Below are 23797 nucleotides of genomic sequence, written 5' to 3'. Positions count from 1 at the left end.
TGAAATACAAAAGGAGCGTCGAAAAGGAAAACGAATAATACAATTGTACAGTTTACAACGTGCTCAAGTCCCTACTTACTGGGCCCCGGTCCACGCCGCCGCGACAGCGAGCGTGAACGACACGGATGCGATTGCCGCGCTGCTGGCCGCGGGCTTGGTCGTCGACGGGGCCGTCGTGACCGACGACGACGACGGCTTCGTCGTCACGATCGTCGCGTTGCCGGGCTTGGCCGTCGAGTTGCCACTGGGCGTCGACGCGCACTTGAGCGCCGCAAGCTGCGCCGTCGTGAACGTATCCTTCGTGCCCGGCGACGTCGGCGTCGCCGTCGACGTGAGCGCGGCGCCGGCCGTCCACGTGCAGCACGGGTCGCCGAGCTCTTCGCCGTTGGTCGCGCCATCGCCGTCCGAGTCGAGCTTGCAGAGCGCCGAGTTCCACGCGGCGCCGTTGGCCGCAAAGTCCTTGCCAAAAGCGTTGCGCGCGCCGCCGCCACTCGGGTCGACGTGGCCGATGGCCGCATTACCGGCGACCTTGTCGCCGTTGGGGAGGAGCGCAACGAACTTGCCAAAGCCCGAGGCCGACGGCACGAGGAGGCAGAGCGCAGCGAGCGAGAGAACCGACTTCATGATGTGGAGTGAAGCTTTTGGCAAATTGCAGAATGAGGGAAGCGCGGGATGGCCATCACAACGAACGCCGCCGCAACATCTGTTTTTTAATGGGGCCCACGCGGGTCATTCCATTCCAAATGTATCGATGTTTGTATGGGTGTGGGACTCTTGTGGCGTTGGGTCCCATCAAAACGAACCATCCAGTGAAAATTGTCGCACAGAGGCTGTTGCTGTTGTGGTCAAGTTCTCGCCCCGAATCTTGCGCGTTCTGTGCAAGTGCAAGCTGGCGCATTCGAAGCCCGCTGGCATGGGTACGTCGCGCCGGCTCGAGACAGCACCCATCACTGAAGAAAGCTTGGCTGATGTATCCTCTATTGCCCCCTTTATGCCAGACCATGTAGTCTTGGAGAGACTCGAGTGCATGGCCGCCCGTCGACGAGGTCACGAGTTGAAGAAGTTGCTTCCGTGCGTTACCAGCCTTGGTTCCAGTTGATTGCATGGCATTTGGTGCTTGGTTGGCTGGGCTCTATACTCAGAAATCAGGTCATGTCGTCGCCGCATGGAGCGGATGCCGCTCTTTTTTTGCCATCTGAGCCAAGAGATGACTTCGTCGGACGCGATCGCCCGCACTTGACGCCAACGTTAGCGCCGGTATGCGCAGGCGCGCTCGGATCTGAGACGTCGCGTACTGTACCACCGCTCCCCAAACGTCACCAGAGCATATAGTATCGTCTTGGCTGCACGTGGGGACCGTCGTCCGGGGCACAGTAAAGACGCAGCATCAACTAGCCCAAAACGGAGCTCCCGGGTCGTTCCCGGAATTTTGAAAAATTGAAAATGTTTTTCGTGCAAACGACAACGTAGCAAAACCCAAGGGTGCATCAAATATGCACCCTTACGATGGCGTCATCGCGTGTGTTATGCTCGCTTGCGTACAGGAATCTTCTTGACGCAGCTTTGCCTCGAAGTACCAGGAATTGGTATTTAGTCTTTTAATACCAGTAGAGCACTCGGGCCAACCTACGATGCGAACGGCCGAGTCGCATCGTCTGAGTTGGGAACCAGCGAGGCTGTCTCTGTCGTACGCTGCCCAGAGCAAAAGAGGACAGCCCGATCGCATGGTACTGGCAGCTCGAACGGCTGCACTCGATATTACCAAGGACCCTTGGTATTGTATTGAGTCATTGCCTCAGTCCTGAGCATCGCAAGCAAGCGTTTTTGCCTGTCGAGACCTAGGTCTAGGGTAGCGTTAGTGTTTATCCTTCCGCTGTACGTACTTCGGACAAGGCGCCGGCGGCAGCGCCCCCACGCACGACGCTGTCTAATACTTTCGTGCGCGGATGCGACAAGCTTCCTGCGTTGAGCTTGCAGCCAGAACTGCTGTGTTAACGCGAATAAACGTCACAACCAAGTGCTAGATTCAATAAAAAAGTGCCTTATTGACCCTTGCCAAGTCTTCAAAGAACTCATGGCAACGACAATCGAGATAGGACGCTCGGACAGCATTGCATCTCTGTCTACTACCAAGAATGCGTCGACTCGTTGTATGCAATGGAGTTTTGTTGTTGTTGATACGAGTTGGTAGAGTGCAATTGTGGGTTGCTGTACGCATTGTAGTCGAGCACGAAGAGCTACGCCGTCGACTTGGCCGATTTCTCGATGCGTCGCAGAAGGATGCTGAGTTTTGCTTGGTCGTTGGGAAGGGCTTCGCTGCATTCGCTACAGGCTGTCGCTTCCATCGATTGCGGTGCGCCGCAGCAGACGCAGACGAGACCTTCGTAGATCTCCCATCCTTCCTTCTTGGCAACGGCCATGCGCTTCAAAAGGACTTGGAGCTTGGCCGGAGCGGAAGCGAGCTCTTCGGTACACGACTCACAGTGCGTCTGGAGAAGCGAGTTGAATGTGCAACAGAGCTGGCACATGAATTGCGTGCTCACGAGCGTCGAGGGGACGACTGCGTCTACGATGGCAGTAGGTAAGGCTGTCGAGATACCACCGAGAGGCTTCGTCTCGTCGATGGTCTCACCGCCGTGCTCAGGGATGCGAGAGGTGCAATGGAGGACGCGGGCGCGACGACAGCCGCCTCTTCATTGGTGTCGATAGACATTACGCTCGTCAGTGGCTCGATCGAAGGCTCTGGGCTCTTGTCCGACATGATGGACTAGAGTTGGTTTGAATCATCCAGCAGGGACTCTTTCAGAGAGCGACACATACCCCTGGGCTACTCACAGCACGCGGCTCGGCTAACTTGGTCGTTGGCCCCTGCACGAGAAGTGCTGAAAGCTCCTCTTCGCTGCGGCCGAGCAGCTTTTGAAGCGACTCGACAATCATCAGTGCCGACGGACGCTGCGTCGGGTCAAAGGACATGCAGGCGTCGGCGAGAGCTCGCAGCCAAGGCGGACAGTTGACGCTTACTGTCGGACGGAGGTTGCCGAGACGCACGCCGTCGATGATACCCCAGTACCCAAGGCCCTTGGCATCGTAGTACGGTAGTTGAAGCGTCTCCAGCTCGGTCAAAATGACGCCAAACGAGTAAATGTCGGACGCAAAGCTGTAGTTGCTCGTCGACGCAAGCACTTCGGGCGCTGTCCAGTACGGTGTGCTCTTGCCCGTCGTTGCGTCCGACTCGAGGCCAGAACCGAGGTTTGCGACTTTAATGTAGCTTGTCGAGGAGAGGAGGACGTTGTAGCTCTCGAGGTCGTGGTGGAAGACGCCGTTGTGGTGCAAATCAGCGAGCGCATTCGCCAGCACCCACGCGACTTGCAGTGGTGAGACGTCGACCTTGGTGGGTTGACCAAGTCGCTTGGGGTCGAGGTAGCTGCGCAAATCACCGCTGTCCATGTACTCGAGAATAAGCTTGGGACTCGATGTGTTGACATTTGAGACGGCGAGCAGCTGCTGCACGTACGGCGAGTTGCACCTACAGCCATCGACGTTGAGATTTTGCACAAGACCAAGTTGATCTACTGCTGCATGGTCCCCATCTCATGGATGATTGCTTGGGCGGAGGATTCGTCGACAGGCGTTTTGATGGCGGCGACACGGCCCTTGTACGTGCCCTTGTACACCGCACCATAGATTGGACTAGATTTGTCCATCTCGATGTCCGTCGCTGGCACCTAACGACGTCCATCTTGGACAACGATCGACTCTAGGAAACTGATGTGTACGCTGGGGATGACACGGTGCGCGGCTGTCTGAAGCATCGCGGCAAGGCGTCGGTGGCCCATTTGCATGGCTAGAGTCACCGGCGTCACGTCCGCCTAAAAAGCAACAATATTGTCCTTGTCATCTGTACCGTCGACCGCTTTGTTAGTACCGCATTGCGGACGTCGACGTTGATGCCGGGCGATCGCAAGAGCGCCGCCAATTTCTTGTGATCGTTGGCTTGAACAGCGAGATGCAGAGGTGCGTCGCCCGCCTACACCGACCGTTCCAGCGTCGCTTGGATGCTCAGCAACAAGTCAACGCATTTACCTCGTTCGCAGTGTTGAATTGACACTCGTCGGCCAGCAGCTCGTGGCTAGCGTCATTCTTGCATACAGCTTGGACACGCACCTACACCATATATATGGGTGGACGTGTATGGTCCAAAATAAAATGTACGTTGGCGCTGTGTGTGCCCTTGGGTCGATCCACCGAGGCCTGCAACGTAGAAATGGACTTGTGGCATGCAGCACTCGTATTACCCGCAACGCTACGTGACCGACGTCGAGGCGGTCGCAAACCCGCTGGACGAGTTTGCGTAGCGTCGCCTCCGAGTCGCAGACACGCGCGATGATGATGTCTAGCATGGTCTCGGAGAGCTCAGGGACCTATGACGTTTATACTTGCAGAAGAATGCGTTGGATCATGCCGACTACCTTTTGCTTGGTCGACTTTTCTGCCTGTAGCAGGGTGTTGATGACGAGGGGGTGGGTCGCTAACATCAACGGCGTCTTGCCGGTCTAGGAATCACGTCATCGTAGAGCTATGAGGTGCGTTGCGATGGCGAGACCTTGTCTTTGGTAAAGACATTGGCGTCGTCGTCCAAGAGATACTTGACCACACTGTCGTGGGCCTTCTTCGCCGCGATGTGGAGTGGTGTCTGCCCCATCTAGTTTAAACGAGGTAGGAGTTGGACTGATTCTATCACATACAACATTGTCTACCGCATCACACGCTTCGATGCTGACGCCACACTGGACGATTTGATGGAGGACGCTCATGCTACCACCCATTGCGGCCGCGTGCAGCAGCGCCGATCCATCCTAGTTACATTGCAATGACCCCTTTTGATTGCGAATCACCTAAAGGCAGTACGTGGGAAATGACACGGGGGTTGGCATGGCCATGAAGGAGACATTGGACAACATCGGCGTGGCCACCGGTCGCAGCGACAAAAAGGGGTGATTCCCCATTCTACACCAGTTCAAAATCAAACAATCAAAACCAAGGAGAGTGTACGTACGAGGTTGGCGATGTCGATGGCGATCTCGTCCGTGGTCACTTGTTGGAGCATTGTGAGGATGGACGTGTACCCCTTCGCAGCCGCCACATGCCACGCCGTCTCGCCTTTCTAGATCAAAACAAATGCTTTGACCTTTCTCCACATTCAAAATTATACATACCTCGTTGGCCAGTGAGCTGCTTACGCCCAGACGCAGTAGTTGAGCTGCCGTGCTACCGTCGTTGGTGGCGGCTGCTTGGCGCAAAGCGGTGCCCAAGGCTGGTGTTTAAGCGCGTAGACTCTGTACCGCACCATCAATTTCTCAGTAAAACGATTGAAATCTCTGACCTTGTCAACAAAATCGACGGATGCGCCCGCTTGGAGCAGCGCGAGGGCTGCCTTTACGTTGCCAGTGGTGATCGCGACTGCGAGGGCCGTGCAGCTCGTCTATCCCATCCCAAATGGGGTGAGAATGTCGGACAAAAACCGATTTATGGAAATACCGGGTCGGTGGCATCGATGTCGAGGTCTGGGTTTTGAAGCAGCTTTTCAAGTAGCGATAGATCCTGCGATATCACGACCCTGTGCAGCAACGGCGTCTCCGACTACACTCATTCTCGTATCCATCGACGGTATCGTAAAATGCGTACTACGCTGTCACGGAGATTGACGTGGATAAAGTTGTCCTTGAGAATGCGCGCGGCGTCAGGAAGACGCTTGTTGCGCAATGCGTCAAAGAGCTACGACCCAGGCGCAGTATAGACGCGGCAGATGCTTACACACATTTTGATCAACGATATACCTGACGTTGCATGCGAGGATAGTTGCGCAAAAGCTGTGCGACTGGATCGATATAATCGCGTGCTTCTGCGATATCAAGCGGCGCTTTGCCATCCTAGAAAGAACAAGTTGTTGTTCATTGACGATGCCTTGATGTCATGCCAGCACCATACGACGGCGTGGTGGTTGTACGTACGTTGTTTTGGCGTCGATTTTGGCGCCTTTTTCCAAGAGGAGATTGACAATTTCCAACTTGTTGCCTTGAACGGCACGGTGCAGTGGTGTTGCACACGCCTACGTCAATAATAGGCTTCCAAAAGAAAGATGTAGAAAGATGAAAGCGTACCGAATCGGAGGCTTCCAACTTGGCGCCTTTGTCGAGCAAGAGGCGAACGATGTCCAAATGACCTTCGGAAGCAGCTTGGTGCAATGACGTCAACCCATTCTACACAGCAGTTGTTTGAAAACAAGCAAGATAAAGAGCATTATTATATCAATGCACAAATCATACCTTGTCGCACGCTTCCGCATTGGCGCCTTTTGCAAGCAGGAGGCGGACGATCTCCACTTGACCCTTGGAAGCAGCGTTGAGCAATGACGTTCGACCATCCTAGTGTCAAATCGACACTCGAAAACAACGTCACATTGATAAAAGCGTACCGAATCGGACACTTCCAACTTGGCGCCTTTGTCGAGCAAGAGGCGGACGATCTCCAAATGCCCATAAGAAGCAGCGTAGTACAGTGGCGTCAACCCTTTCTACACAGCAGTCGTATGAATACAAGCAAGATAAATAGCACTGTTATGTCAATGCACAAATCATACCTTGTCGCACGCTTCCAACTTGGCGCCTTTCTCAAGCAGGAGGCGGACGACGTCCAAATGACCCTTGGGAGCAGCTACGTGCAATGGCGTCGAGTCACTCTACACAACAGTTAAGCAACATGAATAATGCTATATCGTCGATAGAAAAACCATACCTTGTCACACGCCTCCACGTTCGCGCCTTTTTCAAGCAAGAAGTAGACAAAGTCTACTTGACCCTTGGAAGCAGCGTTGTGCAATGACGTTCGACCATCCTAGACAATAGTTGCATCCATTCAAGTCAGCTGAAGCAAGCTCCAAGCTGGATACAAAAATCATACCTTGGCGCACGCTTCCACATTGGCGCCTTTGTCGAGCAAAAGGCGAACGACGTCCAATTTACCATTGGAAGCAGCGTAGTACAGTGGCGTCAACCCGTCCTACACAGCAGTTGCATCCATTGAAGCAATAGAAAAAGGCTGTTATGCCAATGCACATAGCATACCTTATCAAGTGCTTCCAACTTGGCGCCTTTTCCAAGCAAGAGGCGAACGACATCCACGTGACCTCCAGAAGCAGCGGAGTGTAATGGCGTCCGAAGATTCTATTCCAATGGATTACAATGTAAATCAATTCAATTCGAGAGATCCAACGTACGTGGTCTGTGCAGTTGACGTTGACGCGTAGGTTGAGATAATATTGGACTTGAGCCACGTCGCCAATTGATGCAAAGTAGAGAAGCTTGATCTACATCATCGCTCGTTCACATCGTCGCAGGTCGCATGGTCGTCGTTCTACCTCGTTGTCCGTTGGCATCTTCCGTCGCCGTCAATTTGAAAACTGACATTCTCCCCCTTTTCATTGGCGTCTTTTCAACCAATCCACGCTCGACATATCACAACCGGACGACGCCATATCTTTTTCAGATAAGCAAACCAAGAGTCAAGATTTGGTTGCTCCGATCGAGGCAGTCATCACCGCAGAAAAGAGCAGACCTGTTCTGGTGTTGTGGGCCACCTTGGAGCACGAGTACATATGTGGGCGACTCACTAAACTACCTGAAACGACATGGGCAGCCGGGGATCCGATTCGGATCCAGCGTGCTATCGGTGAAGGTGTTGGCCAGGAATGGCTTCGCGTTCACTTGAAAAAGGTTTTCGCAGGAACCTAATGTGCACTGGATACTGTACAACTTTTTACCACCAAGGACAAAGATGACCTCCAGAGGTCAACAGCTATTCCCAGGACCGCCTTCAGTCCAAGCTGCGTCAAGTCGCCACCAAGAAGCAACGACTAATATACTGCCTGTACGATGACGCGTAGAAAACCAATCGGACACACGACCAAGTGTGAAAAGTGTACCGTAAAATCCCGGCCGTCCTGGGCGTTTTCTCGAGTAAGTACACTCTCCGACATGTGCTTCAACGCCAGACGAATACACTGTATTCAACAAATACTCTGTATTTTTAAAGTCAATAGAGAGCCGCGACGACCGTCCCCACGAGGGTTGTGGCCGCTGCGTACGAGACGGCGCCCGAGGTGGGCTTGGGCGTCGGGTACGTCACGGACGGAGCAGCGGTATTCGCGTCCGAAGCGTTGCCGCCAGCCGACGGCAACGTCGTGCTGTTGGCGGACGAGGCGCACTTGAGCGATGCAAGCTGCGCCGTCGTAAACATGTTCTTGACGCCCGGGTGGGTTGGCGTCGCCTTGGATGCAAGCGTCGCGCCAGCCTTCCACGTGCAGCACGGATCGCCGAGCTCTTCGCCGTTGGTTGCGCCGTCGCCATCCGAGTCGAGCTGGCACAGCGCCGTGTTCCACGCGAGCCCGTTGGTGCTAAAGTCGCTCCCAAAAGCGTTGCGGCTGCCGCCGCCGCTCGGGTTGACGTGGCCGATGGCGCTGACGCCTGGGACATTCTCGCCGTTGGGAAGCCGCGATACGTACTGCGGGCGGCTATGGACGCCGACGAGGATCGCGGCGAGGACGAGGACGAGGCGAGGCTGCATGCTGGCAAGTTTGGATCTGGCCTCACGTCCACGACTTCAACTCGGTTTCCTTATCCGAGTACATTTTCTGTCGCGTTGTGTCAATGGACCAGTCTCTGCGGATGCCCTGCTATATCTGGGTCATCTATTGACGTCACCATCAAAGAAGTGCCAATACAGCTAGCGCAAATCACCGCAAGAGACGCGGGCGTAGCGTGGTACAGCAGACACCTTCCTTCCTGGGTGCGACATGGGTGCGAGGAAGCTCCAAGTGTACTCATCTAGAGGAATCAGAGTCAGACCAATCAGACACCTCATACCGGTACTAGTAGACTAGTAGCGAGCGTCCAGCAGCTCGGCCAGTCCTGTCTCTAACAAGTAGGCTGGAGGGTGATTGTGATGGGACGCGTCTCCATAGCAACTCGACGCTTGCTAAACAGTTGCACAGCTTGAATCGGCCCCGCTAGCGCCATTGAGAGTCATGTGGGGTGCGCACCAAGGCACCAAGCGGAGACGCTTCCAATGCTTGAGGACCTCAGTCCTAATATCCATCTATCTATCTAACTATCCATCCATCGATCTATCGAAGCCATGAACATGCTTCCTCTTATCTTTCCTCGTCCTGTGGCTGCTTCAAGATTAAAGTCAGTGGATGGGAAAGTGCAAGTTTACAGGTTTTAACGACAGCGAGCAGATCTAGTCATGCTTGGTCTTGGGCGCGTCCGAGTCGGACGAGTGGCCTTCGTACTCGTCCTTGCTGGCGTTGTTGGGGCCGACCGTGAGCACGCCGTAGAGAAGCCGCATGAGGAGGAACGTCCACCAAATGTGCAGCGAGTACAAGGCGGCGAAGAGCGTGTTGAACCAGAGCCAGTGCGTCGGGCCGGGCGTCGGAAACAAAATCGAAAAGTCGAGCGCTGCGATCGGGTCCATGCACGACGCGCGCATCTCAAAGAGCGTCGAGTACATGAGCTTGGTCGGGAAGAGGTACACGCGGAAGTAGACCCACTGGACGAGCGTGAACGCAAACATAAACTCGGTGACGAACCAGCCTTCGCGGTTCTCGAGCTTGAGGTAGTTGACCATCTTCAAAAAGTCGAGCGGAATGTCGGAAATGTCGTGCAGGAACATGACGATGACGCCAATGGGGAGGTACCCGACTGCGTAACTCCAGATGATGAGCGAGATGGTCACGACGTGGTGGCCCATCATGACGAGGTGGTCCTTGCGCTTCTCTTCGAGAAATTCGCACGAAAAACCCACGTAGATGTACATGCCCTAAAGCCATCCATCGTCGTGAGCCAGAAGCCTCTGATCTTTGACGTAGTACCAGCTGGAAGACATAGAGCGTGTGCACGGCGCTGCTATATGAGGGAAAGGCGCCGGTCGCCGACGTATAGTCCCAGCCTACGGCAGCATAGAGATGTGAGCACGCTGCCAGCAGGATGGAGGAGGAAGGACGTACAGCTGCTCGTGTCCTGCCACCACGTCTCGTCGGCCATGACGACGAGCTCGGCGAGCGTCAGCACCGTGTGGAGCACGAGGAACCAGCCTTGGTCGCAGAACTTCTTCATCGCGATCGGCTTGCGGAGCGGATCGCCGAGGTGGTGGAGGTAGTTGCGCGAGAGCCAGGCGCCAAAGACGCGGAAAAAGCCCTTGGTCACATGGATGGCGACAGCGACGCCGAGGACGGACGCGATGAGCAGCGGGAGGTACGCGCTGTCGAGGAGGTGCACGACGACGCCGATCAGCGCAAAGTAGGCCACCACGATCGGCACGTGGAGGTAGACGTTGGGCTTGAAGCCAGCCATGAGATTCTTCTGCTTCTGCCTGCGACGACCAATGCTCAAATGACTACGGCCCGCCACGACCTTTCTTTAGACCAGCTGGCACGCGCCGCCGCTCCTGATTGGTGGCCTGGAGACAGCCCATGCGGAGGTGCTTGGCGCGTCCATGCGTGTGTGCGTCGAAACACCCTCTACCATGCGCCGTCGCCAGTGACTCGAGTGGCTTGGGCCTCGTGCGCTCTCATAATGCGCGACGACGCGTGCAGAGCGGAGCCGTCGTGATCGGGGTGGCGGCGCTGACGTAGAATTCGCTTAACCAAGTAGCATGCATCCGTGCATGGTGGGATGACGTGGTCAGCGCGACGCCCGACGACGCGGCCCATCAATGCACGCGCCAACGCGTGGTCTATCGGCAAGAGGAAGCTTTTCTTTAGCGAGTGGGCGACGAGGCGAGAAGTAGGATAGGGTCGCCCGGTCTGGACGCGCAGCCCTTGGCGTTCGAGGTTGATCCTGCGCCATCTGGCACGGAGGTGGCCGAGACTGTACTTGAAGAAGGGAATAGAGTGCCATTACACGTGATTGCTCCGATGCGCCCGAGCACGTGTGGTTACGTATTCATTCATGGGAGCGGTTCGAGACGAGAATTGACAAGCGTATAGAGAGAGCTCTCAGAGCTCTCTATGGCCATGGGTGCTGGGCTGGGTGCTGGGTGCATCGTCGACTTATCCAGAACAACGCGGTGATGTGCATGGTCGACTGGTCTGTCTGTGGTAACCTAGGGCAATCTAAAAACACACCACCGCCGGCAACCCAAGCTCGCCCCGAATCCCAGGAGAGCGACTGAGGCGATACATCGTACTAAAGAGATGCCAGAGCTCAACGCTACGACGTGTGTACCTACTCGATGCGATGCGAGCTTGCGATGCGTGCAAAGGTGCAAATGTGCGAATGTGCAATGTGCGTGCATTTAGACCATACATATCCGGATGTACGGCGCAATCTGCCGGATACAGGCCACCGGTTGGTGGCGGATAAAAATCGCAGCCGCATGGACGTCCGACGCGAGAGCCCGCCGCTGCGCATTCGGCAGGTCATCGTACGCGGCAACAAGCGCACGAGGTAGCCATCGCATGCACCTATTCGTATGCTTACGGTTGCCTAGCCCCGAGATCTTTGAGCATGAGCTGCAGGTAGGCTAGCGACGAGAGGAGGACGCCGCCCACACGCTAATGCGTAGGCTGCATACGCTGCGAGCTCGTTCGCTGGCGTCGCCGAGTCGTTGAACCACGCCGCCGAGGTACGCCGCACCGTCATGCTCGTAGCAGCATGCGATGGATGCGTAGGAGCTGCGCAACCTCAGCATCTTCGAGTCGGTCGACATCTTGATTGACACGGGTTTGATGCTATGTACTGTGGCCTATACATCACGTCTGTATAGCCCCCGGCGGCAACCGCAACGAGGCGGATGTGACGATCACGGTCAAGGAGCTGGGCATGGCATCCGTGTACGCGGGCGTCAACTCGGACGGGCACGAAGGCACGGCGGTATCGTCGTCGGTCGTCGGCCGTCCATCGACACTTATGACGATGGTAGAACACAACGTGCACGCTGACCAACCCGCTGGGGCACGCCGAGCGCATTGAGCTCTCGGCGTCGCACGGCCAGTTTGGCAGCGACACGCAAAAGGCGTCGTACCACAAGCCTAAGTTTCTCGGGCTGCCTGTCTGGCTCAACGCCAACGCGGTCAACGAGGTGCTCAACCACGACCGGTTCAGCTCGTACCACGAACGCTTCCGCGGCGGTACCGTCTCGCTCACGGACGACGAGTCGCGCCACGAGGTCGGTCGTCTTCGTATCCTCGGCGTGGTCTCAATGTTTATGGTTCGACAGCTCGCGCTGAACCTTGGCTGGCGCGATATTGTGCCGGTCCGCAACAAGAAGATCCCGTCGACGTACGCTGCGTCGCCGAGCATCATGGCCGAGGCCGAGCCGTCGACCAAGAGCAGCATCAAGGTACCGATCAACACCGTTTTTCAGTTGGAGCGACTTTGGTTGGCTAGTACGTCTACAACGACGACCAGCGGAACGACGCGGCGCTGCCGACGGCGGGTCGACTTTTGCGCACGAGGTAAGTACGTTGGAGAAAGAGGTGGTCATGGCAAAGTGGCGTGTGTCTAGCATGGAAGTGGCCGGGCTCTGGGGCGATGTCAACGTACGGCTACACGCACGCCATTGGGAGTGCATTGGGCCAAACTGGTTTGGTGCGTAGTTTGTCAAGGGCGAAGTCGAAGTGCAGCGTCATTACCCGATCGGCCCGGTCGCGTACAACCACCCGATCCTCAACCTCTCGCTCTCGTCGCGCGTTGGTCCGTCGCATCCTCAACTACGATCTGAGTGTGACGCGTCGTGGGTCCCATAGGCGCGGTCAAGTCGTACGGTGCTGACCGCCACCAGCCTGCGCGCATCTCGGACCGCTTCTTCCTCGGCGGTCCGCTCACGCTGCGCGGCTTCAACCACAAGGTACTTGCGCACACGACGAGGACATGTTTCCATCTACCAAGTAGGGCGTGGGGTCCCGCGGGGCCAACCCCGACGACGGCGGTGTCGCGACCGGCGATGCGCTTGGCGGCGAGTTTTACTACAGTGCGTGCGCGAGCCTTGGGTTCCCGTTCCCGTTGCCGCTCTTGGCGGTAGGGATGAGTTTGAGATGCGCGCATCTGAGAGCACACCTATAGATCTTGGGTGTCCGCGGCCATGCTTTTGCAACGCTGGCAGCCTCATGAGCTGGGACCGCGTCCTCGACGAGCGCGCGTGGATGAAGAACCTTTTGAGCGAGACGCGCGCGGCGGCCGGCGTCGGCGTCGTCATGGGCACACGCTTTGGCCGCTTCGAAGCCAACTACTCGTGGGTGCTCAAGTCCCTCGCTGGTGTACGTTATACTATTGTCCTGTACCGCGTCGACTACTTCAACATTAGGACCGCGTCAAGCGTGCGCAGCTCGGCCTGGGTCTGCACTTTATCTAGAAGAGCCGTGTATAGAACTGCCATAGTACATCTCTTTTTGGGCATCCCCAACCCTCGCTGAGCGCCGAACGCGGGCCAAGTTGCCGCCTATGGTGCGTATGCTGTAATTCAGTGAAACGCCGAAGTGCAGCGTCGGATACAAACTGGGTCCATTTCGCTCCGCGCGAAGCGGACGGTGTCGTGAGGCGAGCTACTTGGCATATCCCACAGATGGAGGTGGCAAGAGACTGCGGGTAGACAACAAATGGGCCTGCCGCAGCGTGCTCTGGCGTATTCCTGCATGAGCTGATGCGGTCACGACAGCTCAAGTCGCCCGGAACAGAGTACCCAAAGCCTACTCGCTCATGAATCGTGCTTCGCGACTGGGTAATACGCCCGCAATGTATCTGGGAGCGAATGCAGGCAGGCGACCTCAACGTTGTATACCGGTATCTCCAACGTCTTGTCCATCTCGTCTTCCAAGCTCACCGACGCTTCTCCAACGCAACATTCGAGTTGAAAGTTTGCATCGGTCTGCTGCAACGCCGAGACATCTCCCGCTCTTCGCGCCCTCGCTGGTGGCGCCACGCCGCGGTGCCACCCAGTGCGCCAACGCGGGTGGAGACGACGTGATGTTGGTGACAACCAAAAAGAACCACCGGTGTACCGTAATGTGCGACCATCTCGCCTCAAGATTCATTGTGGAAGCCAATCGCATGCACCTTGAAGGCAACCCGCTCGCGGTTGAAGTGGACGACCTTACTGGATCCAAGTCAAGTCGTACAACATGCACCCATACACGTACATGTCGTACATTACACTCGTACAATCTATAAGATCGCCATGGGTGTCAATCGCCAACTCGACGCATGCTGTGTGCACTGCCTCTGCTCTTGCTCGCCTGCGTGGCTGTCGACGCGTGCACCGTCATCGCCGTGACCAAGGGCGCGTCTGCCGACGGCGCGTCGTTGACAGCGCACACGGACGACACGGGCGGCGGCGCTGTGGATCTCCGCGTGGCGCATGTGCCGGCCAAGGACCATGCGCCGAACGCAAGCCGCCCCGTGTACGACTACACGGCAGGGTACCCTCGCCTTGTCGCCCATGAGCGCGGACCGCACTACGCACCCACCGAGGTACTATTCCTTCTGCTTCTAAGCGTAGCCGGCAACGAATCGTCGTCGTGTTAGGGCCAATCGCCCATGGTGCCATTAGGATTTATCCCGCAGGTGGCGCACACGTATGCGTACTTTGACCAAGTGTACGGCCTCATGAACGAAGCGCAGCTCAGCATTGCAGAGAGCACGTGCTCGGCCCGCACGGTAGCGTATTTTCTGGACCTTCCAATCTTTGTTATACTCGACCTGCAGGTGGGCTGGCCCGCGAGCAAGCCGTACGGCTACAACCTCTTCAGCATCGCCGAGCTCTCCAAGCTCGCGCTCGAGCGCTGCGACAGCGCGCGCTGTGCCATCCACACCATGGTAGTTTGATATGGACGTCTTGGTAGATGTCTTACAAATCCCACGTGTGTAGGGCGATGCGGCTGTCCAATATGGATTTTACAGCACGGACAGTGGCGAGCCGTCGGCGCCAGGGTACGACGACTCGTCCGAAACCCTCGTCATCGCCGACAAGTACGGCGAGACGTGGGTCTTCCACGTCCTCACGGGTTGGTGTATCATGTGTCAAAGTACCGAGTAGCTGATACAGTGATACTATAGGACCACAGAACGCCAGCGCGGTTTGGGCGGCGCAGCGTGTGCCGGACGGTCACGTGACGGCGGTGGCGAATTTTTTTACGATCCGGACGCTCAACCTCTCGGACAGCGACACGTTCTTGGCGTCACCGAACGTCGAGTCGTTTGCGCAAGAGATGGGGTGGTGGCACCCAACGGACGGTCCGCTTGACTTTACAAAGGCGTACGCACAGCCCGTGGACGGTCCCGTCGTGCCTCTCTACGGCGGCCGGCGTCTCTGGCGCATCTTTGATACGTTCGCGCCGTCGCTTGGTCTCGACCCGACGCTCGGGAGCCTCCCAGAGACGCCGACGTATCCTTTCTCGGTGAAGCCCGACGCGCCTGTGACGCTCAATGCCGTCATGGAGCTGCTCAAGGACCATTACGAAGGCACGCCGTACGACATGACCAAGGGCGTAGCGGCCGGGCCCTTTGGGTCGCCCTTGCGGTACACGCTTGTGCTACCGCGTTCGCTAACGAGGCGTGCTTTTAGCTACGACTCGCCGGCTCACGGCGTGTCGGGTGGGTGGGAGCGCTCGATCTCAATGCACCGCACGCTCTACAGCTTTGTCCACCAAGTGTTTCCAGGTACTAGTACTTCCTATATTGATGTCCCTCCAAAAGGGCTGCATATATCTGTGCGAACCTAGGCAAGGCGTCACCGGGTTTCATTTGGTATGGCCAAGGCGCTCCCCACGGCACCGTATACATTCCGTTCTCAAGTGCGCAGACGTCGGTGCCCACGCCGTATCTGCTCGGCACACAGAGCCGCTTTGATCCTGGCAGCCTCTGGTGGGTCCACGCGTTCGTCAACAACTGGTGCGCGCTGCGCTTCGACGTGATGAACGCCGACGTCCGGCGCGTCGCTCGTAAACTCCAGGAATCGCTACTGGCGACGGCGCCAACGATTGACGCGCAGGCCTTTGCCTCTTGGCAACACACGGCCGCCGACAACCTGCTGCGCGAGTGGTGGGCGCTCGCGTGGCGCCTTGTGAGCACCTACAGCGACGGCTACGCCACGACGGGCGAAGGTCCGAACGAGATGCGTGCGATTGGGTACCCTGCGTGGTGGCTCCAAGCCACCGAGTATCGCGAGTGGCCAGACCAGTCGTTCCAGCCGCCACCCACGACGCAGCTGGAGACATCCTCGGTGGTGATATCGAGGATGCTATGCGTGGTGTACGGCGGCGTCGGCCTCGTCCTTGGGATGGTTCTCATGTACCGTCTCCAGACAAACCGGCGGCTGCACTATCTGCGGCTCGACTAAGTTCTTAAAACGCCTGTGCAATATACCAACACGAAGATTGCTGCAAAGACGTGTTTCTTGTCTCGAGAAAGCCGCGTATTACGGCAGCTTGTGGTAGTGGCGGCGGCGGTTGGGCAGCATCGACATGATGGCGACGCCGAGCCCCACGCCGAGCAGCACGTAGAGGACGTTGGTCACGACCGAGCTCTCTTGGTGGTGCTTACTGGTGGCCAAAAGCACGGCGTCGGGCGGTGCATTCTTGAACGAGTCGCCGGGCCAGAGCACGTACTCGGTCGTGTTCAACCACGAGAGCGGGTAGCCGTTGACTTGCATGTCGCCCTCGCCGGTCGCAATGTAGCCATCGCTGTACTTGCCAATGAGGCTCCACGCGAACGCCCACCAGCCATGAAAGAGCTTGGTTGCAAGGCCATTGTCGCCGCCTCCATCTCGTGGACGGACGAAGCGCTGGTCGAGAGGTTGCTGCGAAGTGCAAAAGCCTCGCTTTGCCACTTGCGCGCCTCGAGCCGGACGTCAGCGTTGATGACGCTGAAGCGCAAGAGGCTCCAGTTGTTCACGAATGCAAAGGCCCACCACATGCTGTCCGTGCTAAAGACGCTCTCCTTTCCAAGGAGGTACGCTTTGGGAATCTTGGATTGCCCGCACGAGAACGGCGCGTAGACGGTACCGTGGGGCGAGCCCTGGCCATACCAGAGCGTTCCGCCGAGGCCATCGTCCTTGACCGTGTCCTGACCTAAGGACGTGTCGAGGTAAGTTCGCAGCGTCCTTCTTGATATATGTGTCGTACTTTGGACGTGGAGCACAAAGCTAAACATGGTGCGGTACATGGAGATCGCGCGCTCCCAGCCGCCCTTGAGCACATGCGGCCCGTCGTAGCTAGTCGAAATGTCATGTGTTGCAGCTCTATCATGCTGCCACATACCGAACAGGCGCCCCAAAGGGCCCGGCCGCTACGCCCTTGGTCATGTCGTACGGCGTGCCTTCGTAGTGGTCCTTGAGCAGCTCCATGACGTCGTTGAGCGTCACAGGCGCGTCGGGCTTCACCGAGAAAGGGTACGTCGGGTACTCGACGCGGGCGCCAAGCGTCGAGTCGAGACCGAGCGACGGCGCAAACGTATCGAGGATGCGCCAGATGCGACGACCGGCGTACAGCGACAAGATCGGGCCGGGCACAGCAAATGCGTACGCCTTTGTAAAGTCGAGCGGACCCTCCGTTGGGTGCCACCACCCCATCTCTTGCGCAAACGACTCGACGTTCGGTGACGCCAAGAACGTGTCGCTCTCCGAGAGGTTGAGCGTCCGGATCGTGAAAAAATTCGCCACCGCCGTCACGTGACCGTCCGGCACACGCTGCGCCGCCCAAACCGCGCTGGCGTTCTGCGGCCCTACAATATCAACGTGTCAGCGGATTGATAGTTTGATAAATTACATGAAAGACAAACCTGTGAGGACGTGGAAGACCCACGTCTCGCCGTACTTGTCGGCGATGACGAGGGTTTCGGCCGAGTCGCCATACCCTGGCGCCGCGGGATCGCCACTGTCTTCGCTAAAGAACCCATATTGGACAGCCGCCTCGCCCTACATATAGTTTCATGAGATGGTGCTAGCATGAATATACCATGGGGTGGTAGAGTTACCATGGTACGGACGGCACAGCGCGCGCTGTCGCAGCGCTCGAGCGCGAGCTTGGACAGTTCAGCGATGCCAAAGAGGTTGTAGCCGTACGGCTTGCTCGAAGGCCAGCCCACCGTCTTCGCCGAGCACGTGCTCTCGGCGATGCTCAGGCGCACTTCGTTCATCATGCCATAGTCTTGGTCAAAGTACGCATAGGTATGGGCCACCTGCGGGATAAACCCCAGTGGCATTGTTAGGGCTTGGCCCTGCATGCAGACTGTCGTGAGGCCACGCAAGACAGCGACGTGTACCTCAACAGGCGCGTAGTGCGGTCCACGCTCCTTGGCCACGAGGCGCGGGTAGCCTCCGTTGAAGTCGTACACTGGGCGCTTGCTGCCCGGCGCGTGGTCCTGGGCGGGCACGTGCACGAGGCGCACATCCGCCGTCGACCAGCCAGCGTCGTCCGTGTGCGCTGTCAGCGAGGCGCCGTCAGCTGACGCGCCCTTGGTCACGGCGACGACGGTGCAGGCGTCGGCGGTCGCAGCGGCCAGCAGCAAGAGCGGGGCGAGGCGCATGGTGGTAAATGGCGTTCTGCCAGCGCGATCCAAAACGACCACCATGTACGAGTACGATCGTACACCAGTACGTAATACCGTACATTGCAGTGGCCCCTAGCCGTCAGTGGCGCCACCGCACTGTGTTGCAAGTCAGGTGCATCCTGCATGTACAGAGCAATCGGGTTGCTGAAGGACTCGGGTAGCTGCATCTGGTGACGGTGACGGTCGCATCACGCTGGTTGAAGTTCGTGTACCGGCGGACGATGTACCTGGACTTTTACTCGCTGTGATTGGTCAGCATGTGGATTGTTTTGGCCAATTAGATTGCGCGACCGATGGAAGCTCGTGGGCGTTCGTTCGTGAAGGGGCGACTTTTGGAGGTCGCTGTCGTCTGTCTGTCGCAGAATACTGTAGGAGAGCAGTAGGAGAGAGTACCTTGAGGACCATGCTATTATAATAGCTCAACTTCTAGTATCATGTTGGTGTTTTAACGATATGTCGTCCTATGCTGCCGTGTCGGACAGGTCGTGTTGATGGAGGATGACGACTTGCCTATCAACTTGCGAAAGAAGGATCGACTTGCAAAGCCGTCGGAACGAGGAACTGCAATCCGACCAGCTTTGTAGCATATCGAGTGTGTATTCCGCAGTTCTTATTGCTATGGTACAGGTTGTCGGCGGGGATGATAAATCAAGGGGCGCATTTGGCTCAAAGCATCTCGAACGGGCTCGACGGCGCATCAACGACGCATTCGAGGAGGAGCTGAATGTCTTCGTTGCTCCACGGCGGCAGCGCCTCGTCGTCGTTGAGGACGTCCCATGTCCATTCCGTCACCGCCATCCACGTCGCATCCGGTGGTGACGCTTTCCTCGCCGGCGACGCGTCGTGCAGCACAGGCCACCGCGGTTCAATCGCCGCTGCAGGTTTTTGGTGCACACGGTCTTTTCGGCGCTTGGTGTCGGCTCGGCGCTGGTTGCGGTTGTGCCGAATACGGTGCTCTTCGCAGAGCGAGTGCACCTGCTCGCCGTTGTACTTGAGCGTGCGCTCGTTGGGGCAGCGGCCGCTCTTGTAGCGGCAGCGACCACGGTAGCCCGACAGGCTGCTGGCACTGGTTGTCGACGACGACGCCATCGGATCGCAAATCGGGCAATGGTTCTCACCCTGCAAGATACGCCGAAACCGCCAGCTGTCGGCTCGCCCAATCAAACGCGGGCGCCAAGTGTAGCTTTGAAAAAGATTCGAAGTTTAGCACGCGGGCGGAAGGTGCAGGACTAGCGAGTGCATGGGCGAGCTAGCCAGCGTCAAATATTCCAATCACCTGAGGTCACCCGAGGCAAATGTGCGACGCTGTCGAGGACGCGACGGGCGACAGGGCATCACGAGTCACGATAGGGGACAAAGAAGTGGGGCCGAGATTAAGCGAAGTTCGAAGCTCCTTGGTGCAATGTGGGTTGATCGTAGCATGTTCTCGACCACATGTGGACTGTTCACGGAACGCAGGGCCGTCGGCGTCGTGAGATGGGTTGATGGCGATCACATCTGATAGGGCTGCGTCTTGCTAGAGGGCGACATTCGGACGCTACCATCGCTTGATTGTTTCCGCACATGGGTTTGGAAGGACAGCGTGCACGCCTTCGTGGCAAGCACGGCAACAGTTCTTAGCCATACGAGGATTCTACGTTCGCTCATGGCACTGGCACCAGATACTACTGCAATGCGAACGTGTGTTGTCCGACCTTGCATGCATAATCCAGTGCCACGATGCAAGTGATGGGGCCACCGTCACCAAGGGAGGACCTTGACCGTCACGGACTGAAGCATGCTCATTGCCCCTTGGCGTAGAGCAAGATGAGGTCGACGTCGTAGGTATATCGTATCGAAATCCCTTGTAACAAGCACCAAAGCCATTGTCTCGTGTTCAAATGCTGTTTCATACAGAATGTGAAACGCTGTCTAACACAGCATTTGAAACCGCTGTTTCATGACCCGTTTCAACGGTTATCCGGATGACTGGCCGTCCGGATTGGAGAGGTGGAGCAGTTTTCGATCTTTCGGCCAGCGAACTAGTCGACGCAGCATGGGCGATGTCGTACGCATCCTTGGTACGCTCTCGCAACATGGGCATGTGGGCGGAAGGTTGACGCTCGGTATGTGTAGGTGGTCGACCGGACCCGCTCGAGCGCGGGCCGCCCAAGCGCGTCTCGCACTCGGTCGAGAACATTGGCGAGCACGTCGCAGCGTCCAAGAAGCGAGCGTCGTGGAAGTTCACGCTCGGCGAAGCCGATACGATCCACGAAGTGACCTTGTTCCACTCGATCATGTCCATGAAGAAGGTGCGACCTTGCGGTCTACGGTCATGCGCTGACACGTGTAGGTTGTCCACTTTGATGGCCGCGAACAATACATGAGCAACACGATGGCGCCTGGTGACTGGAGCGTCGTGCTTCTCCTCGAGAGCTCGAGCTCGGCCATGGAGGTGCGCATCAACGACATTGAGGCCGGCGATATTCCCAAATACGGTGCGTCTGCCTCGCGTAATCTTCGGCCATTCATACTCTGCGCCATAGATTTCCTCATTGATCGCGTGCCGTACCGGCGCATGGACGTGTATCGCCGATCCAAAGCCAAGCCGGCGGCGCATGTGTTTGGCGCGTCGACCGGGTACAGCAACACGCCCGAACCTCATCATGCGCCGCAGCACGACGGTAGGACCATGACATTGTCTGTACGACCAACACGGCAATAGCGGGCCTGCAACATGGTCACTGGGGTCCGTCGGGAATGACGCAAGAGACGAACCGACCGCCGTCGCCGCAAGAGTTGAAGCCCAAGCCCGTTGCGCCCAAGCAGGAAGTGAATCTCCTTGATACGTCGGCACCAGACGTGTCCGTCTCGGCCCATGCAATCGTGTTTGACCCCTTTGTGACGGTTCGTCGCTGGGAGCGACTTCACCGAGCTTACATTGTATGTGCGTTTCGTACTGTAGGGAGCGCCGCCGGCCAAGCCCGTGGCGCAAGCAACAGCGAGCGCCGACCTCATGGGTCTCTTCTCCCAGCCAACGTACGGTGTGGGTAATGCCTTTTGAAATGTTACGAGTCTGTCGTCTAGACCTTCGCAGCAGCCGCAACCGATCGGTGGAAGCAACTTTGGCCAGCCAGCCTTTGGTCAACCACTTCAGCCAGCCTTCGGCCAGCCTCCTCAGCCGGGCTTTGGCCAACCACTGCAGCCAGCCTATGGCCAGGCTCTTCAGCCGGGCTTTGGCCAACCACCGATGAGCAACTATACGTACGTTTGTCTTTGGATGAAAGATAAGACCTTAGCGGTACATACAGGACGGCGCCCATAAATCGAGCACCTCCCATGCAGCAAGGATACCAAGGGTTTCCACCTACGCCAACCCCGACGCCTGGTTATGGGTACCCTAATGCGTACCCTCCGGCAGCACCCCAGCAGGCGTCGGGCTTTGCGTTTATGCAAACGCCGCCACCGCCGGCCGCCTACGCGAATGCGCCGCGACCTGCCAACTACCGGACGCCGCCGGCAAACTTGAGCATCTCGAATCTCATGGACCCGCATCACGTCAACAGCGCTGCGCCGCGCGGCCCCCCGAACGGCCAAAACATCAACATCAATGCGTTTGCAGGCATGCATTAAGGCAAGTGGTAGTTCGCCAGAGCGACGCTAGCAACTCTAACATACACACGACCTTTCGATTCATCATCGTCGCGATTCCACGGAGGAGAACACGGGCTTCACAAGATGTTATGCAGGAAGTAAGTCCATCGTCCCTGTTCGCTTTGAGTCTATAGAGTATGCGAACCCACTCTCTCGTGGTTCAGAAGGCAGCTCCCACCCGGCTCCCACCTGCCTGCCACAGTACAAGCCACCAAAAGACCAAAACTAGTTCGTAGTTGCTTGGTGGATCTGAGCGTTCTTTGAACGGAAGCATTCCTCTGCGACTTCAAGTCCCGTCGCATGCACGATTTGTGCGAAGCGATAGATCAGGTCGTGTCCATGCATCGAACGAGCGATCTTATTTATGGGGAAGAGACAGACATCACAAACTGTTCCCTTGGTGCCTTGTACTTACATACTAGAACTCGTTAACTGTGCTTCGTACCACCGTGCGAAGCCAAGTGTTGATGCGGCAATATCACCTTCTGTGGATTCTTCATGCATCATCCCGTTATCCACCTGCTGCCGCCGCCAAAGGCCATTTGACATTCAAACAACCTTTTCAAGTTTGGTTTTAATTGATGTACCTTGAAATGTTACGTTTTTCATCGAATATAGCCTTATGACGGTTGTTACAGGTTTGTATCCCAATCAAAGATCCCGACAACACCGGCTCGAGCATCGAACGAACGACGAAAATCACAGAACGGCTGGTTGCGACAACTGAATTGCGAGCTCGTCCAGGACAGTGCTTTGTGTGAAAGCTTGGTCTTGAGTATCGCTACAGTCATTCTTTCTTTTCCCGTGCATCGCTCACCATCATGTCTTCTCAAGCCCCTTCGTGCCTTCCAGAGACACCACCGCGCTCGACGATGGCCGACGCCATCATCATTCACGACGAGCTTAGCATCAACGACAACGCTGTTCCTGCGCAGAAGCGTAGCCGCAGCCGTGCCCTCGGCCTCGCTGGCGTTGTGCTGGTCACGGCCGGGGTCACGATGGCCGTCGTCTTGACGCATTCTCCGAGCGATCCGGCGCTGACCGAAACCCGCACCGGTGTCTTTGTCGCGACGAACGGCGGCGTGAGCACGACGCCGCCGGTGCCGGACCCGACGTATACCTCGCACAACTTTTCGCTCAACCCGCACCCAATCGTGCACGGCGACGTCGAGGGCCTCCGACCCGACAGCACGCGGCCTCCGTCCAAGCACACGGATCGATGGGCGTCGCAGCTTGGTGCTGGGACACCTGAGCCGACACACGCTGGTATGCCGCGGTCGGGCGCGCCGTGCGCGTCTCGCACGACATCGATCCCACAGAGCCGAAAGCCACGAACGACCTACCCGACGCCGGCGCCTACCTACCCGACACCGGCGCCTACCTACCCGACACCGGCGCCGACGCAGCCCAGCGTGTACCCGACGCAGCCTATCAAATACCCGACGCAGCCGCCGGTGTATACAACGAGCCCGCCGGTGCCCACGTCGGCCAATCCTACGGTGCAACCTTCGATGACGCCTACATCGCAACCCACCTCGCAGCCGACGACGTTGCCAACTTCG

At 57.3% G+C, this 23797-nt stretch overlaps 9 protein-coding genes across 9 annotated transcripts; 3 read left to right on the top strand and 6 right to left on the bottom strand.

Moving 5' to 3' along the window:
* Positions 1-30: 30 nt before the first annotated feature.
* SPRG_12928 (hypothetical protein) lies at positions 31-653 on the bottom strand. Its single transcript, XM_012352756.1, has one exon. The coding sequence runs from the start codon at positions 622-624 to the stop codon at positions 76-78; it is 549 nt and encodes a 182-aa protein (XP_012208146.1). The 5' UTR covers positions 625-653; the 3' UTR covers positions 31-75.
* Positions 654-2147: 1494 nt separating this feature from the next.
* SPRG_12927 (TKL protein kinase) lies at positions 2148-7435 on the bottom strand (the record flags this gene model as incomplete). Its single annotated transcript, XM_012352755.1, has 27 exons — positions 2148-2566; positions 2633-2767; positions 2821-3526; positions 3574-3725; positions 3777-3869; positions 3926-4027; positions 4084-4164; positions 4213-4251; positions 4308-4421; positions 4470-4553; positions 4604-4702; positions 4758-4856; positions 4909-5007; positions 5057-5164; positions 5384-5482; positions 5539-5640; positions 5689-5775; positions 6008-6109; positions 6162-6260; positions 6327-6425; positions 6476-6574; positions 6641-6739; positions 6796-6894; positions 6961-7059; positions 7125-7223; positions 7277-7366; positions 7418-7435. 27 exons carry the CDS (start codon positions 7433-7435, stop codon positions 2540-2542), a joined length of 3129 nt encoding a protein of 1042 aa, XP_012208145.1. The 3' UTR covers positions 2148-2539.
* Positions 7436-8077: 642 nt separating this feature from the next.
* On the bottom strand, positions 8078-8665 carry SPRG_12926 (hypothetical protein). Its single transcript, XM_012352754.1, has one exon. It carries the CDS (start codon positions 8620-8622, stop codon positions 8092-8094), a length of 531 nt encoding a protein of 176 aa, XP_012208144.1. The 5' UTR covers positions 8623-8665; the 3' UTR covers positions 8078-8091.
* Positions 8666-9249: 584 nt separating this feature from the next.
* Positions 9250-10428, bottom strand: SPRG_12925 (hypothetical protein). The gene is made up of 3 exons (XM_012352753.1): positions 10064-10428; positions 9929-10005; positions 9250-9876 (listed from the first exon to the last, which is right to left on the bottom strand). Exons 1-3 carry the CDS (start codon positions 10407-10409, stop codon positions 9298-9300), a joined length of 1002 nt encoding a protein of 333 aa, XP_012208143.1. The 5' UTR covers positions 10410-10428; the 3' UTR covers positions 9250-9297.
* A 1005-nt stretch (positions 10429-11433) lies between these two features.
* Positions 11434-13410, top strand: SPRG_12924 (hypothetical protein; the record flags this gene model as incomplete). Its single annotated transcript, XM_012352752.1, has 14 exons — positions 11434-11504; positions 11548-11575; positions 11623-11682; positions 11729-11780; positions 11824-11930; positions 11980-12225; positions 12277-12399; positions 12447-12514; positions 12565-12598; positions 12656-12752; positions 12806-12906; positions 12951-13076; positions 13109-13315; positions 13363-13410. The coding sequence occupies 14 exons, from the start codon at positions 11434-11436 to the stop codon at positions 13408-13410; spliced, it is 1368 nt and encodes a 455-aa protein (XP_012208142.1).
* An 848-nt stretch (positions 13411-14258) lies between these two features.
* On the top strand, positions 14259-16437 carry SPRG_12923 (hypothetical protein; the record flags this gene model as incomplete). Its single annotated transcript, XM_012352751.1, has 7 exons — positions 14259-14525; positions 14580-14711; positions 14760-14870; positions 14923-15058; positions 15111-15573; positions 15619-15713; positions 15776-16437. The coding sequence occupies 7 exons, from the start codon at positions 14259-14261 to the stop codon at positions 16390-16392; spliced, it is 1821 nt and encodes a 606-aa protein (XP_012208141.1). The 3' UTR covers positions 16393-16437.
* Positions 16438-16470: 33 nt separating this feature from the next.
* SPRG_12922 (hypothetical protein) lies at positions 16471-18578 on the bottom strand (the record flags this gene model as incomplete). Its single annotated transcript, XM_012352750.1, has 6 exons — positions 16471-16785; positions 16827-17122; positions 17177-17265; positions 17312-17774; positions 17832-17967; positions 18027-18578. 6 exons carry the CDS (start codon positions 18576-18578, stop codon positions 16471-16473), a joined length of 1851 nt encoding a protein of 616 aa, XP_012208140.1.
* Positions 18579-19184: 606 nt separating this feature from the next.
* SPRG_12921 (hypothetical protein) lies at positions 19185-19691 on the bottom strand (the record flags this gene model as incomplete). Its single annotated transcript, XM_012352749.1, has 1 exon — positions 19185-19691. The coding sequence occupies one exon, from the start codon at positions 19689-19691 to the stop codon at positions 19269-19271; it is 423 nt and encodes a 140-aa protein (XP_012208139.1). The 3' UTR covers positions 19185-19268.
* A 921-nt stretch (positions 19692-20612) lies between these two features.
* Positions 20613-22214, top strand: SPRG_12920 (hypothetical protein; the record flags this gene model as incomplete). Its single annotated transcript, XM_012352748.1, has 8 exons — positions 20613-20662; positions 20718-20893; positions 20935-21079; positions 21128-21265; positions 21307-21488; positions 21547-21620; positions 21669-21845; positions 21893-22214. Exons 1-8 carry the CDS (start codon positions 20638-20640, stop codon positions 22212-22214), a joined length of 1239 nt encoding a protein of 412 aa, XP_012208138.1. The 5' UTR covers positions 20613-20637.
* Positions 22215-23797: the final 1583 nt, after the last annotated feature.

Source organism: Saprolegnia parasitica (genome assembly GCF_000151545.1).
Source record: "Saprolegnia parasitica CBS 223.65 unplaced genomic scaffold supercont2.106, whole genome shotgun sequence".
Lineage (NCBI taxonomy): Eukaryota > Oomycota > Saprolegniomycetes > Saprolegniales > Saprolegniaceae > Saprolegnia > Saprolegnia parasitica.
This window is presented reverse-complemented; position numbering and strand designations above follow the sequence as displayed.

Excerpts from the sequence above, each read along its gene's own strand:
- SPRG_12928 (XM_012352756.1), bottom strand. The coding sequence starts at position 624 with ATGAAGTCGGTTCTCTCGCTCGCTGCGCTCTGCCTCCTCGTGCCGTCG.
- SPRG_12926 (XM_012352754.1), bottom strand. The coding sequence starts at position 8,622 with ATGCAGCCTCGCCTCGTCCTCGTCCTCGCCGCGATCCTCGTCGGCGTC.
- SPRG_12925 (XM_012352753.1), bottom strand. The coding sequence starts at position 10,409 with ATGGCTGGCTTCAAGCCCAACGTCTACCTCCACGTGCCGATCGTGGTG. Across the intron at positions 10,006-10,063 it reads GTGGCAGGACACGAGCAGCT|GCTGGGACTATACGTCGGCG; the intron begins GTACGTCCTTCC and ends ATGCTGCCGTAG. Across the intron at positions 9,877-9,928 it reads CGCTCTATGTCTTCCAGCTG|GGCATGTACATCTACGTGGG; the intron begins GTACTACGTCAA and ends GGATGGCTTTAG.